The sequence below is a fragment of the Acartia tonsa genome, chromosome 15 (assembly GCF_053477335.1).
Source record: "Acartia tonsa isolate MP-2025a chromosome 15, ASM5347733v1, whole genome shotgun sequence".
Lineage (NCBI taxonomy): Eukaryota > Metazoa > Arthropoda > Copepoda > Calanoida > Acartiidae > Acartia > Acartia tonsa.
This window is the reverse complement of record NC_137274.1, coordinates 7967593-7983507: the sequence shown is the minus strand read 5'-3', so window position 1 is coordinate 7983507 and position 15915 is coordinate 7967593. Positions and strand designations below refer to the sequence as shown.

The 15915-nt window shown below is 33.5% G+C and overlaps 3 protein-coding genes across 4 annotated transcripts in view; 2 read left to right on the top strand and 1 right to left on the bottom strand.

Moving 5' to 3' along the window:
* LOC145307192 (monocarboxylate transporter 13-like) overlaps nt 1-7025 on the top strand; it is a 30342-nt gene extending 23317 nt beyond the window's left edge. Inside the window, exons 11-16 of the mRNA XM_080149558.1 lie at nt 2442-2543; nt 3200-3267; nt 4055-4159; nt 5105-5203; nt 6112-6227; nt 6593-7025. Of these exons, the coding sequence (XP_080005684.1) occupies nt 2442-2543; nt 3200-3267; nt 4055-4159; nt 5105-5203; nt 6112-6227; nt 6593-6625 (523 nt within the window). The 3' untranslated portion in view covers nt 6626-7025. The remainder of the gene's footprint in view (nt 1-2441; nt 2544-3199; nt 3268-4054; nt 4160-5104; nt 5204-6111; nt 6228-6592) is intronic.
* LOC145307506 (uncharacterized) lies at nt 5238-5943 on the top strand. The gene has a single exon (XM_080149961.1). The coding sequence runs from the start codon at nt 5278-5280 to the stop codon at nt 5941-5943; it is 666 nt and encodes a 221-aa protein (XP_080006087.1). The 5' UTR covers nt 5238-5277.
* Nucleotides 7026-10397: 3372 nt separating the features above from the next.
* On the bottom strand, nt 10398-14244 carry LOC145307266 (uncharacterized). Of its 2 annotated transcripts, XM_080149634.1 has the most exons (7): nt 14185-14244; nt 13445-13474; nt 12400-12466; nt 12060-12203; nt 11838-11958; nt 11092-11181; nt 10398-10631 (listed from the first exon to the last, which is right to left on the bottom strand). In XM_080149634.1, the coding sequence occupies exons 3-7, from the start codon at nt 12445-12447 to the stop codon at nt 10465-10467; spliced, it is 570 nt and encodes a 189-aa protein (XP_080005760.1). In that variant the 5' UTR covers nt 12448-12466; nt 13445-13474; nt 14185-14244; the 3' UTR covers nt 10398-10464. The 2 variants fall into 2 exon arrangements, with proteins under 2 accessions (XP_080005760.1, XP_080005761.1); XM_080149635.1 differs by lacking the exon at nt 14185-14244 and having other exon boundaries at nt 13445-13491.
* Nucleotides 14245-15915: the final 1671 nt, after the last annotated feature.

Here is a 15915-nt window from a genome sequence, read left to right as displayed (position 1 = left end):
TTTCCCTTTGACTGGGGTGGCTGAAAATAGCGTTTGCAATAATTGGATTATCTGCTGTACAACTTCGGAAATTAGGGAACAAATAGGAAATCAATTCTCAGTTGATAACATGATATTGAAATGCTAAAGGATTAGACAATGGACATTAAATTTGTATACATTCTCGATAATTATAAACAAAATTACCCCTTTTGACAAATTATCAGCTGGAAAGTTTATAAGGCACTTCTAGTTTGGAACCCAGTAATCAAAAATCAAATCTACTGCAGTTCACGGTAGACGTCACCGAAACTGTCCCAATTTTGTATAACTTTTGCAGAACAAGTTCCAATTACGTCATATTTTTCTTTCCCGAAAAAGAGAAGGGGGAAAGAAAAAAAAGGGAAGGGGGGAAGAAAAAAGAGATGGGAGAAAAGGGGGTTTTCCCCATCTCTTTTGAAAGATTTTCTTCCCCCCCACCCTTTTTCGGGAAAGAAAAATATGACGTAATTGGAACTTGTTCCGCAAAAGTTATACAAAATTGGGACAGTTTCGGTGACGTCTTCACGGTAAAATAATGCTGGTAAGGGATATTTCCCAAAATCTATGAATTTTAAAGACTGCTAGCTGCCAAACGGCTGAACGTACAGATCATACCCGCACACCATTTTAAGCGGCATAAGAAGGCCTTCAAATAATCTGGATTAGCCAAGATCCAATGATGCACAGGAAAAGCTTCACTGAAGAAAGAATGCGAAAAATAGGTATTTTTCGCGCATTTCTCTGCACTGCGAGATGATTATGCATCATTGATTTATGGCTATTCCAGATTATTTGAAGGCCTTCTTATGCCGCTTTAAACAGTGTGCGGGCATGATCTGTACGTTCAGACGTTTGGCAGCCTTTGAAGTTCATAGATTTTTGGAAATATTCTTTACCAGCAGTATTTTACCGTAAACTGCTGCATTAGATCCCAAAAATCTAATCAAGTGGGTACAAACTTTGGATACCAGTGTATTTTAAAGTCCAATGTCCCCTCCCTTCCTGATTTTTAAAAGTGAAGCTTTTCTATAATTAGGGTCGGTCCGTCCGTCCGTACGTCCGATTGCTCAAGTAGTTAGGTACGATTTAGAAAGCGTAGCAACTCTGTAATCATTACCAGAATGTCCGTACGTCCATTATTTGTTGATTTTTCTACTTTTTTACCAACAAATTTTTATGTGATCTAATAATCCGATTGTTCTGATTTTTTGTATATTGATTTCTGGGACAATAAAGAACAATATTATAAGCGAAGCAATTATATAATTAAGTCCTAAAAATGTAAGTATGTCCATAAACATTATCCTGTATCAAGCAGTTTTTCAACAAATTCACTTACAATTTTGCTTCGACTATTATACATTTATATTCTAATTATTCAGATGTGACACTATACAAGTGTTAATGTCCGTATGTCCTACCGTTTCAGTGCTTCACTTTTATGGATGTTGTCATCCTTGTTTAACAAGTTTTGTTTAAATGTTAAATTTTATTACATATTAGTCATGTTTAGAACTCATGTTAGCTATAAAAACTATTTTCAATTTCAAATCAGAACTTTAGGGAAATTTAACTTGCGACCCGCATGGCTCAACACGTTACGCATCCACTCGCCGTCGGGGAGGTGATAGGTTCGAATCTCGGCCTGACACCACGTCATAATTAAAGATGATTAAAAGTTGCTAAGTCAGGTGCGCGACATAAATAGTTGGGGGCATGCCTTGGCCCATAAACAGGCGCAACTTATTAACATACACAGTTATGACTTCTTAGACAAAGGTCGTGTAATCAAAGGGTTGGTTGTCTGTTGGATGTTACTTAACCTTATATCCACCAGTGGGCGTTAGAGTATTGTATCCCATTACAAGGGGATGATGCTCTTGGGTTCTCTAGATGATCACTTTAAATCTAAGGAGAATACCGCCCCAATTAGGTAATAGGTATCATAATAGGCAAAGAGAGAGAGGGGACAATGGGCTGTTTATTACACTAGTCCTCAAAGTCTTATGTTAACGTTTTCTTATTCCTTGGCTTAACAACTTAGGGGACTTTTAATGGATTTTGATTAGTTAGATCATTAAGTTAATTGTTCAAACGTTTCAACCAATAATTTTAATCTACTGAAGGGGAAATCTTGTGTATCATCATTTTATCTACAATTGTCTTATCCCTTTAGATCCCTGGATTGTTAAGCAACTTTTATCTTTTAATTCATTAATTAAAATTACAAACGAAGCATTTCAAATTATGGAATTTTTTACAACACACGTAAGAAATCATCTATATATCTATCTATCTATCTATCTATCTATCTATCTATCTATCTATCTATCTATCTATCTATCTATCTATCTATCTATCTATCTATCTATCTATCTATCTAACTATCTATCTATCTATCTATCTATCTATATTCCTAGATTATTCCTGTATAACACTTGCCTGGTGTTCTGTGGGTTGTCTATGAGTTTCTCCAACTATTTCCAGCCTTTCTTTGAGCTGGCCTCGGGGCTGGACTGCAGGCAGCGTCAATCAATCACAAAATATCATAAATAATAAGAATAACAGAGAGAGAGAGAGATTCAAAGAAAGAGAGAAAGAGAGAGAGAGAGAGAGAGAGAGAGAGAGAGAGAGAGAGAGAGAGAGAGAGAGAGAGAGAGAGAGAGAGAGAGAGAGAGAGAGAGAGAGAGAGAGAGGGAGAGAGAAAGAGAGAGAGAAAGAGAGAAAGAAAGAGAAAAAGAAAGAAAGAAAGAAAGAAAGAAAGAAAGAAAGAAAGAAAGAAAGAAAGAAAGAGAGAGAGTGGGAGAGAAAGAGAGAGAGAAGAAGAAAGAAAGAAAGAGAGAGATAAAAAAAGAAACAATGAAAGAAAGAAGGAAAGAAAGAGAGGGAGAGGGAGAGAAAGAGAGAGATGAAAAATAACCAATTAAAGAAAGAAAGAAAGAAAGAGAGAGAGAGAGAGAGAGAGGGAGAGAAAGAGAGAAAGAAAGAGAGAGAAAGAAAGATAGAAAGAAAGAAAAAGATAAAAAAGTGCGAGAGAGACAGAGAGAGATAGAGAGAGCGTGCGAGAGAGATAGTGAGAAAGATAGAAAGAGATAAAGAGAGTATAATTGGGGGTAGAGGGTTAAAATCCCCCCCCACCCAGCCAAACTTTGATATGATTGACCTTGGTTGCCCCTAGTGAGTATGTTGTCCACAATGCCACTGAAGTTGCCAACTTTGCTCTGGTTGCCAATTCATCTGATATAGGTAGATATTTTTACCTGTCCGACTGTCCGTTTGTCCATCCGACAGGGGGGGGGGGGGCTTTATGGGTTCAGTCCCTTTCGTGACTTTACCTCACAAGGGGCGTTTTGTCGTAGTTTAACAGTAGTTTTTCTCTTATTTCTAGCCCCTGTATGGGGGCTCTAACCCTGCTGAGGGCCTTAACCCTGCGGGGCCAATTGCCTAAACCTCGGATCAATCATCTAACCCAATATAACCTAAAATAACCTATCAAAAGCCATTTTGAAAATTTAATGATATCCGATTTTTTTTTACCATCAAGGTCCGTCCGTATACCGTCCGACAGTATCTTCTTTTTTTTGTGGTGCTAGATCGATTCCTAGTTTTTTTAAGTATTTGTAATTTTCTCAACTCCTGTTCATGATAAACGGGTGAAACTTTTTATTGATTAATGAAGTCATTATTCTACATATTTTGACCAAGTTTTATAAAGACTTACTATTGGTTGGGGTGGTAAATCGAATTTATATTTTAACATTTTTCTCATTAGCTAAATGCTTCAAAAGACCATTATACAATTTTAAAAGGTTTCATGATTTTTATTATTGAAGTTTTTTTTATGACATACTCTATAGATCATTTTTTTCCCAGATGTCTATTCATAATTTTTGAGCTTCGCTACTTATGTCATCCTTGTTGATAGATCATGTATTTGGCCATAACTCTGTCAAAAATGCTTACAAACCTAAGATACTGAAACAGTTTCTTTACAAGCCCTAGTAATCAGTTTTGAATCTGCCTTAATTTTCAGTGCATCCTCCAATTCCGTGGGAGTGCAGCGCCTACATAGGCCAGGTCATCTATGCTCTGTGCTTTGGGGTGACCAGTGCCGCCTATGTTCTTCTCACAACTTTGGGTAGGTGATAGCATTATTAAACCCGCGACAGTGGTTCAACACGCAGTGGACCTGCATCGGGAAGGTGATAGGTTCAAATCTTTGACCAATAATGCTTCATAACTAAAGACGTTAAAAATGGTTTTCACTGCTTCTATGTCAGATGCGCGACGTAAATAGTTAGAGTGGGGGGAATGCCCTGGCCCAGTACAGGCACAACTCATTTCCATGCACAGTTAGGACTTCTCAGACAAAGGTAGTGCAATTAAAGGGTTGGTTGTCTAATGGGTGTTACTTAACTTAATATCTTTGGTAGTTAGAGTATCTTGAGGATGATGCTCTGGATTCTCTAGGTAATCACTTGAAAATCAAAGGAGAAACCCGCCCTTTTGAGGTAAGGAAAGTGTAGCATTAAAAAATTATTAAAATATATATTGCACATACTATCCCTTTATTTATTTATAAATAAATTCAGAAACCTAGTTTTGAAATTGAATCTTTTCTAAAGATAGTGTTTAGTCATTCCATAGATTCATCTATCTGTAACACTAATGGATATTCTGTTTTTAATTTTTATACATATTTAAATAGTTCTATCTATTTCATGTAACAGTTCAGAAGGCATAGCAACTCTGTAATTGTTACAGGAAAGTCTATGAGTCAATTAAAACCTGCTGAACTTTAGTTTTTAAAAAAAGATATTATTCTAAGCATCTGATTTTTTGAAATAATGATACCTAGCACAACAAGGCACAATATTATAGGCAATCTCTTTAATCAAGTCCATAAAAAGTATTCTAAATTTAAGCAATTTTGTTTATTAAGTTCTACTAGCCCTTCTACAAGTTGCATGGTATGTTTGTCCTATCATCTGATTTTTGCATTGGCATATCTCTATATTTACATATACCTATCTAAATACATGTATACCTATATATTTATATATCTACAACGATGTACTTTTAGTACTTGCTGATCTGCTGGGCCCAGCCATGTTCACCAACAGTTTTGGTCTCCTCCTTCTCTTCCAGGGTGTTGCAACCATCATTGGTCCTCCTATTGTAGGTAAATATGATTCATCAAATGATCCATTGATTGATCCAGCGAATTATCCAGCGAATGATTCATCGAATAATCCAATGAATGATCCATCAAATGATCCATTGAATGATCCATCGAATGATTCATCGAATGATCCAATGAATGATCTATCGAATGATCCATCGAATGATCCATCGAATGATCCATCGAATGATCCATCAAATGATCCATCAAATGATCCATCGAATGATCCATCGAATGATCCATTGAATGATCCATCAAATGATCCATCAAATGATCCATCGAATGATCCATTGAATGATCCATCGAATGATCCATTGAATGATCCATCGAATAATCCATCAAATGATCCATCAAATGATCCATCAAATGATCCATCAAATGATCCATCAAATGATCCATCAAATGATCCATCAAATGATCCATCAAATGATCCATCAAATGATCCATCAAATGATCCATCAAATGATCCATCAAATGATCCATCAAATGATCCATCAAATGATCCATCAAATGATCCATCAAATGATCCATCAAATGATCCATTAAATGATCCATCAAATGATCCATCAAATGATCCATCAAATGATCCATCAAATGATCCATCAAATGATCCATCAAATGATCCATCAAATGATGAATCGAATGATCCATCAAATGATCCATTGAATGATCTATCAAATGATCAATCAAATGATCAATCAAATGATTGTTTGAATGATCCATCGAATGATCCATTTTAAGATCTATTAATAATGTATTGTCAGATCCATTAAAAGATCTCTTGAAAGATCTCTTGACAGATTCAATGAAAGATCCATTGAGAGAACCATTGAGAAATTCATTAAAAGGTCTAAATAAAAAAAATGTTACCATAGTAGTGGCATAAACTTAATTGATATTTTGTTAAGGATATATGTTTGATGTGTATGGAAATTATGATTATGGATTTGTGTTAATGGGACTTTTCATTACTTTCTCTGGACTCATGCTGTATCCAGTTCCTTGTGTACAGAGAAGAATACAGGTTAGTTATTATTTATAAAATTTGTGCTTTATTTATCCATTCATTGAATGATACATTTAATAATTCATCAAATGATCCATTAAATGATTCATCAAATGATCCATTGAATGATCCATTTAATTATCCATCAAATGATCCATTCAATGATTCATCAAATAATCCATTGAATGATCCATCATAATATCCATTGAATGATCATCAAATGATCTATTGAAATATCCATGAAATGATACATTGAATGATCCATTGAATGATCCATTTAATGATCACTGGAATGATTCATCAAATGATCCATTGAATGATGTATTGAATGATCCATTAATGGTCAATCAAATAACCTATCAACTGTTTTATGCCTTTTTCAGAGTCCACTTCAGCCAATCCAGGAGGATAGCTAGTCTTTGAAGAAGAAAAGAAAAAAGAAATCTCTAGTGTTAATGATAATCATTATAATGTGGTTGTTTATATTATTAAATTTATTAGATATTATAAGATTTGTAAATATCACTATAGACTAAATTGTACCAAGTTTCAAGTCAACTAAATGTATACTTATTACCTTATTTGAAGTTAAAAAAATAGCCTAAAATTTTTTAAAAATTATCCAAAGTCTTAAATCTTAAATTAAATAGCTTAAAACTATTCTGGACCATTTCCTAAATTAGATTACTCAATTAGTATGTAGTCACTTTTCTTTTTATTTAAGAATTTTGATAAACCGACCTGACTTTAGTGGATTTAGAATATGTTGATATTTTAAGTGATTATCTCATACCCTAATAAAATATTTCTCCCAGCTGACTAAAATATCAGTACCCCCCTTACTTTTACACATTTCCTTCACTGTTTATGGAGGATCATATTGACAGTATCTGAGGGCTATATTAGCAGCATATCCATGTATTCTATATCCTTTACTATTGGTCAGTATAATCTATTGTGATAAGATTTTATAATATCAGATTAAGCTTATAGTCAATATGTCTTAGTGACTTTATAGTTTAGTAACAAAGCAGGGATCTTAAGGGATAAGACAAAAGACATTTATGTACATCCACAAAAATGATGAAGAAAATCTTAATGGTTGAAATTCTTAGACACTGCTAGCTTGAACCAACCAATCAATATTTGATTAAAAGAACTACAGGTTTTTTTCTATACTTTAAGGGGAGGGGACATTGTGCTGTTTATTACTCTAGTCCCAAAAGTCTTATAATAACGTTTTCTTATTCGTTGGATTAATAACCTTGGGACCTTTGATTAAATTTGATGGTTGGTTCATTAAGTTGCATGTCCAAATGTATCAATCACTAATTGTAATTTACAGAAGAGGTAATTTTGTGTATCATCATTGGGGATGTGTACATATCGGTCATTGTCTTATTCCTTTAGATCCCATCCTTTTAAGTCACAAACAATGAATAAAACTGGAAATTATTTAGTTATTAGAAGCAGAGCTATTATTAAAGTAATGCATGTTGGTTAATTCATATGTTAGAAATATTTTTCCCCCTCACTATTCTCTGAGTTCCAACCCTTCTCCCTGGCTTCCCTTCACTACTCTCTGAGTTTCTCCTATTTCCCCCCTGTTTCCCCTTCACTATTCTCTGAGTTCCTCCCTCCCCCCCCTGTTTCCCCTTCACTAATATCTGGGTTCATCCCATTTCCCCCTCACGCCCTGTTTCCCCTTCACTATTCTCTGAGTTCCTACCCTTTCCCCCCTGTTTCACTTTTTCCCCTTCACTCTTTTTTCCCTTTTCTTCCCCCTCACCTTCCCTACACCCCCTTTAAATTTTCCCTAACCCTTCCTTATTCCCCCTTTACTCCATGTGATCATTTTCTCAATTCCCCCTTTCTCTTTTTTCCTTCTATTTTCCTTTTTTCACCATTTTTTTCCACTTTCCCCTCCAAAAATATTTCCCCTATTTCTACATCTATTTTCTCCTTTTTGGATTAGAACTGGTTCTCAGCCATTCTGAAAAATTATGTCTAGCATTGTATTATATACAGTTTTCTATGAATTTAAAAATTTTCAATCATAAGATTAAAGCCAGTTTTGTAAGCCGTGCCTTCGGCACCTCTGGGCTAAAAAAACAGGTTTTAATGTTATAATTTATATCTGCGGAAAGCTGTTTATAATACAATGCGATAAATAACTATACTTTGTTACTATTGGTGATTATTGTACTTGTTATCATACATATTGTATAAGTTTTTATAAAAAGGCTAGTTTTTTTCGCTTATTATCCCAAAAGGAAAAAGCGTTAAGTGCCGCCAAAAAAAATGGCGTCATACAATCAAATGACCAAAGATAGGCCAGTATACATTGTCACTGGCCAATGGTAAAATTCATACTGGCCTCTCATTGGTCATTTTATCGTATGACGTCACTTTTTTGGTGCAATTTTGCGCTGTGTTTCTGTGTTAGCTTTTAGTCAAATGCGCTTGTTTAATCAAACTGTTCTTAATTATAACCAAATGTTAATATTTGAAATTGTCCATAATTTGAACAGTTTGACTTAATAAGCGCATTTGACTAAACGCTAACATACAACTTTACAGACAAAGCCCAAATTGCTGCAAAATTGTGTCTAAAATAATCCATGTGACGTCCAAAAAATGAGGGAGATGAGAGGGGAAAACCCCCCAAAAAGCCCGTGCCTTCGGCACCTTGGGGCTAAAAAAACTGATTTTAATCTTACAATTGTACATTCTATATCCGTGGAAAGCTGTTTATAATACGTTGCGAGAAATAACTATTATGAAACTGTGAAGGCTAGTGTGATAAACAGCCCATTGATGTCCCCCCTCTTCTGTATTATGTCTTAAAGTAATTTTTAAAATACTCATTTATTATTTGTTGCCTGTGGAAAAATTTACGAATTTTTTTTGAAAATTTTCGAAGATTTTTTTTCTATTAATAAATTTAATTTTTGGACGATTTTTTTTTTTGGGGGGGGGGCCCGGGGGCTATGGACGTACGGACGTTGCCTAATTATAGAGTTGCTGCAGTGCTAAAATAATTATCAGAATTATCAGGGTAATTTTGTATCAATTTGTTGTAATAAATTTTTGTAAATGTTATATTTATAATAAATTGTGATAAAAATTTTTTTTTTTTTTGGAGCTTGGGTGTCTAAGGGATAAGACAATGGCCGCTAAATTGATGTACGTCCCCAATGAGGATACAAAAAATTCCCCTTTAGTTGATTATTGGTTGAAATTTTTCCGTGGAAATTAAAATGAAAGATTTAAACCAGTTTTGTTATCCGCGAGGGGTCGAATGTCTGGGTTAATAAAACTAGTATTACTTTTATGGTTTTTAAAAGCGAAGCTTTTCTATAATTAGGGTCGGTCCGTCCGTCCGTCCGTCCGTCCGTCCGTACGTCCGTCCATCCGTACGTCCGTCCGTCCATCCGTAACGGATAGCTTTTTTCGTTAATTTAGGCATGTTAGAATTGTCCTATCGATTTCAAACTCTGCATGGTGATTCCTGTAGTAGTTAGGTACGATTTAGAACGCGTAGCAACTCTATAATCATTACCAAAATGTCCGTACGTCCATTTTAAACATGTTGATTTTTTTACTTTTTAACATCAAATTTTTATATGATCTAATTATCCGATTGATCTGCTTTTTTGTATACTGATTCCTGGGACAACAATGTACATTATTATAAGCGAAGTAAATGTATAATTAAGTCCTAAAAATGTAAGTATGTCCATAAACATTATACTGATTTAAAGCAGTTTTTTTTCAACAAATTTACTTTCAAGTTTGCATCGACTCTTATACATTTATATTCTGATTATTCAGTTCTGACACTATACAAGTGTTAATGTCCGTTTGTCCTACCGTTTCGCTTTTATGGATGTTGTCATCCTTGTTTATTATCAAACTATTAACTACTAATTAGTAATTCATATATGATATGCCAGGAATAAGGTATAACCAACGAGCGAAATGAATTTAAAATAATATTGGGTTGGCAGATAGAAAGGTCGTCAATTCTACTAAGTATTCCCCCCCCCCCCAACGACAGCTTAAAATCATGTATAGGTTTTGTGATTTTTTTACAAATTAATTTCATTGTTTTTTTAGCTGATGATATGCATTAAAATTGATTTTATACGCTGAAACAAGATTGACCAGTAAATAAAATGCAGTAAATGTGAAATTCATATTTATTCAAGAACCATATTTTAGATTAATACTAAAATTTAAACATTTAAAATGTTCAGCATTCAGTTCCAACAGGAACACAATAACCAGGGTCCATAGCACAACCAGAAGCTTCATCAATCATGCCGGGGCACACAGTCTCCTCGGGTCCACAGGTTACTGGACAGAAACTAGGACACATTCCAACCATTTCAGGTATGCAAGTATCAGGTTCCACACATCCTGAAGTAGTTATTACTTATTTATTGTTGCAAAAGTACAAGCAAAGTCCTCAAAGACTTGAGAATATACACAGGTTTACTGCCATAAAAATCTGAGCTTTGGTAGTTAGATCTCTCAATATGATCCAATTGTTATTAAATCAATACAGATGATAGTAAGAGTTTAATTGACTGACACAATACAATCTTTCCCGATTTTGTATTAATTTTGCGGAACATGATTTCAGTTACGTCATATTTTTCTTTCCCGAAAAAGGGAAGGGGGGAAGAAAAAAAGAGATGGGAGAAAAGGGGGTTTTCCCCATCTCTTTTGAAGAGATTTTCTTCCCACCTTCCCTTTTTCGGGAAAGAAAAATATGACATAACTGGAATCATGTTCCGCAAAATTAATACAAAATCGGGAAAGATTGTATTGTGTCTAATTGACTGACTACTATATATTATTCTGGAAAATTATTTACCTGTTACAGGATCCTGATACCCAGGACAATACATATCTCCAACATTGCAGGTTACTGCACAATGAGCGGGACATGCAAAGCCATTATTGCCTATAGTACAAATAGAGTTAATCTAGAGAGAGAATCCTTTGATCAGCCAATAGGAAGAACAATCCTGCCATAAAGCTTTTCTTGGGTAAATTACTTAAAATACTTTTTTTTCCTTGTATAATGTGAAGCATATGATAAAACAAATTATAAATAATCTATGAAGAGTTAATTTGTTAGGATTAAGTAAGCTTGTATTACTTGAATGGATTGTATATAACAAAAAAATAAACTAAGGTGTGTGTTTGCTATAATTTCTTTTTTCTAAGTTTGACAGATTGTGGGACCAGTTTGACTATCTAGGTTTTATATATCTAGTCTAGTACAAGAAATCATGAACACCTTGATTTATTTAAGTTTTCTATTTTCATGCAAATGGAAATAAAGAAAATACTAAAGTTGAGCCGGATACTTTTTTGGCCGGATACCGGATTTCCGGCTGATTTCTACTGCCGTATATCCGGTTCCGGCCAAATATCTGGCCAACGTTTGATATCCGGCAAATTACCGGATAACCAGACATCCGGTTTCAAAAATCAGCCGGACATCATGTAACCGGATAGTTTTAATATCCGGTATCCGACCGGATATTAAAAATGAACGGATATACGGTCGGATAACCGGCCATACAGGATATCCGGCCCAACCCTAGAAAATACCTTCATAAGTTGCAGGAGTGCAGTAATCTGGATTTGGACAAAATGTGTATGGATCAAAGGAAGAACAAACCATCTCATTTTCTCCACAAGTTACAGGACAATGTTGTTGGCATCCACCAGCCTTCATTTTTAAATTAACAGGAATATTTGTTTGTCAAATAAGATGGAATAAACCTAATGGTGAACTAAATATTTTTAAAATAATGTCTTAAAGTTACTTACTGTTAAAGGATAGCAGTAGTCATAGGCAGATGGCATACAGTTATGGTCATAAGACATGCCTGTACCTCCATTGCCCATTGCAGACCTGTTCTTCTGGTCCACAGGAGATTGGACACGTTTGAAGACAATGGGACCCATTTGTACCTAATTAAGTTTTGTAAAGATTTATTTGTAAATCAAGTATGAAGTTGTTTTAAGAGCTCAAATTAATAACATCAAAGATTATGGAACAACCCTTCAAAATTATAAAATGTTAAGTAATCTGCTAAACTCAATAAATCTATTGATTTGTACAAATGTAAAAAAACATGAATATTGAGTAAGTAATTGATAATCAAACCTTCATAAAACATGGGGAAGCAACCATTCTCTCCACAATCAACTTCATTTGGATTGCAAGGACTTCTCTATTTATAAAAAATGCTGTTGCTATTACTAAAACCTCATTTAAAAATTAAACCTTTTTACTTATTTTTAATTTCAAAAAAGCATAACTTTTTTGGGCTCTTCTAACCACTATATAACCTAACCTAACCTTTAATTTGTTTTTATTCCTCAAAAAGCTACTTTTTCTAACATTAGGAATATGAGGGACATTGCTAATAGTTTACTTCTATCATCAAGCATCGTATATAACAAAAGATTATTATATTTTTTTTTCATAAATATGACTCATTATTTGACTATGACTATAACTTTATTATGAAGCTTAACTATGCTGTTATATTACTACTAGAATTGGCTCGATATAACTATCTCACTGTTGGCTAGTTATCTATTTATGTATTTCTCAATAAATCAATTTTCCTCCCCCGCCATTACTATCCAAAAGAAAGTAGTAAATATTTAATAATCTAAAATGAATTAAAATGAAAATAAATTTTATGATTTTAAAAAGGTTTTTCCAATTATATTTTTTTCTTCACATTACCATCACCAAAGGGTTAATGTGATTGAAATTTTAGTTTTGATATTTGAACACACAAAAGGAGGTGTCGCTACAATCGAATTCTTTTAAAACAGAGTTTTCTTAAATTTACTATATTGAAAATTTAAATTTTCTTTTTTATGATTAGAAATTAAACACTTTAATATAATGTAAATAGCAACATGAAATGAGAAAAATGAATTTATTTTTAATAAAGTAAAATAATGGGTCTCATCGAAGTGGCCAATGAGAGTTTACTATGGATTATTGGAGCACTTAAAGTTTTAAACATTTATTCCTTGGAAAACTTGAGCTCATTTATAGACATTTATTTCCTATATAGATCTGACATGGATCTTGAAGCAATAAAGCAGGCTGTTTTGTAAATGTTAAAAATTGGAAGAATCTATTAAATAAAAGTTAGCGCAAATATACTTAGTAAATAAGATATACTTACATTTGCAGCTTTGCTTGCAATCAAGGGAACCTGAAAAACAAGAATAACAGTTTAATTTTTGGAAGGGCTTTAGGCTATTTTTCTGCCCTTCGCCAACTCCTTGAGTGTAAATCCCTTAAATGATAGTGGCGCACCCACTATATTTATCTGTAAATTCCTTATCTGGAAGGATGATGTCTAAAATGGTGCAAAAAATGGGGACAAATTTCAAATTGTTTTGGCGTGTGACGTCATACCCCCATCTCTTTTCCTGGGGGTTTCTTTCCTTCTTCCCTTTTCTTTCCCCTCACTTGTGACGTAAATAAACAGCCCCGTCAAATCAATATGAAATTTGTCCCCATTTTTTGCACCATTTTAGACAGCATCATCTGGAAGCTTTGACTTGAAGTGATATAAAATGATAATACAATTTGTGACAGATTTCAATTTGAATAACAAAAGTCTACAAATAATACTACTACTTTAAGAATAGGGTAATGTAAAAAAATAGTTATTTCTCGCATCGTATTATAAACGGCTTTCCGCAGATATAAAATGTACAATTAAAAGATTAAAACCAGTTTTTTTAGCCCCAAGGTGCCGAAGGCACGAGCTAAAAAAACTGGTTTTAATCTTATGATTGTACATTTTCATATTCATATAAAGCTGGATATAATACGATGCTAGACATATTTTTTTTCGTATGGATGAGAACCGGTTCCTATCCACCGGATTCGAATGAATACGAGAAATACTCTTACCAAACATACAAGGAGAGAAAACCTCATGATGATTTGCTTTGTATTCTCAATACTGATTGTAAGTAATTCTCTTATCATTATTTATACCCAATTCACAGATGTTTTAATATTTTATGATTAGAAAAAAGACAAATATATTTATCTCCACATTATAATTATTCATTGTTCCACTTATCAATCCACTCCAATTTTTTCTGTAAGAAGCTTTTTTTGTCTGTAGCAAATGATATTGCTAACTGCCAAACCTATAAGGTTCTTTTTTACAGGTAGACTTTTTTAAGGACCATGTAAGATTCATAACTATTTTTGGGGAGGGCATCTCCACCCCTGGAAAAAATTACCCCAGAAACTTTTTTTTTTAATTTTACTTTTTACCATAAATTAAAAATATGGTGGGGAAGTCGACTCCCCCCCTACTAAAAAAAGTAAGCTCTTTAATTTCTACTGGAACTTCTTTTTTATCTTAGTTTGAATACAGTATCTATCCCAGGTCTTAAAAACTGTTGCTTTTTTTTGCAGGATTTGTCATATCCTAATAACAAGGATGACATCTATGATTAGCAATGCACAAACATATTTAAAGAATTCAACAAGAGTTGATGCTTATAAATCAGAGGAGTCATCTAAGATAATTTCAAAAGTAAATTTAATTTAGCATTGAAAACCTTCCTGAAACTGACACAACCCAATCTTTCCAGATTTTGTATAATTTTTTGAGGAACACGACTCCAGTGACGTCATATTTTTCTTTCCCGAAAAGGAAAGGGGGGAAGAAAAAAAAGAGATGGGAGAAAAGGGGGTTTTCCCCATCTCTTTTGAAGAGATTTATTTTTCCCCTTCCCTTTTTTGGGAAAGAAAAATATGACGTCACTGGAGTTGTGTTCCTCAAAAAATTATACAAAATCTGGAAAGATTGGGTTGTGTCCTGAAGCTCTGCCAATTTGGACGAACTATAAATCAAATTTTGATGTGAATATTCCAAACATTTTTAAACTAGAAAATAAATGGCTAAGATATGTAAGAAAACATAAAACAATCTATTTGTCTTTTACCTTTGTTTCCTAAAATCTAATGTAAGGTTTGATAATTTTGGGTGTATACATCATCGAAAAATTTGATTGTATTGTATTGATTTATTTCAAATTTCTACCAGTAGAAACTAGGGGTTTGGCTGCAAGAAGGTCATATTCTGATTGTTAAAAAATATAATTATAAAAATGATTATTATAATAATTATAGGAAAAAAATATACATTTGTATTATGAAAAGGTGGAAAAAACTCATTGTATATTTTTATTTTATTTGTTCAAGTTTTTGTCTAATTCTTGTCTGTCTGTTCGAAGAAACTTTTTTTATAAAATTTTGATTGGGTTGTATAAACCTTAATTACATAAATGGTAATTTTGTGTTTCATGATTGGGGGAGTTCAAATCTTAATGAAACCTTGTGAGGATATGTATGTTGTTAACTTATCTAATCTCTAAAAAATATCAGCTGTCTATCTCGAATAGGAGTAAAGAAAATCATGAAAACTTAAAAATCTAGGTATCGAGCACTCCCTCCAACCAATAAACAAATCTCAATAAAACTTGATACAAGTATGACTATGCAGTATATAAAAGTATTCAATCCCTGAAAATTTCAGCCGTCTATCTTGAATAGGAGTTCAGAAAATCATAGTAACTAAAAATGTAGGAATCGATTTAGCACCCCAACCAACTGTCGAATCTT

Coding starts and splice junctions, on each gene's coding strand:
- LOC145307266 (XM_080149634.1), bottom strand. CDS start 12,447: ATGAAGTTGATTGTGGAGAGAATGGTTGCTTCCCCATGTTTTATGAAG. Junction 11,182..11,837: donor CACTCCTGCAACTTATGAAG/GTATTTTCTAGG, acceptor TTTGTACTATAG/GCAATAATGGCTTTGCATGT. Junction 10,632..11,091: donor GTATCAGGATCCTGTAACAG/GTAAATAATTTT, acceptor TAACTACTTCAG/GATGTGTGGAACCTGATACT.
- LOC145307506 (XM_080149961.1), top strand. CDS start 5,278: ATGAATGATCCATCAAATGATCCATTGAATGATCCATCGAATGATTCA.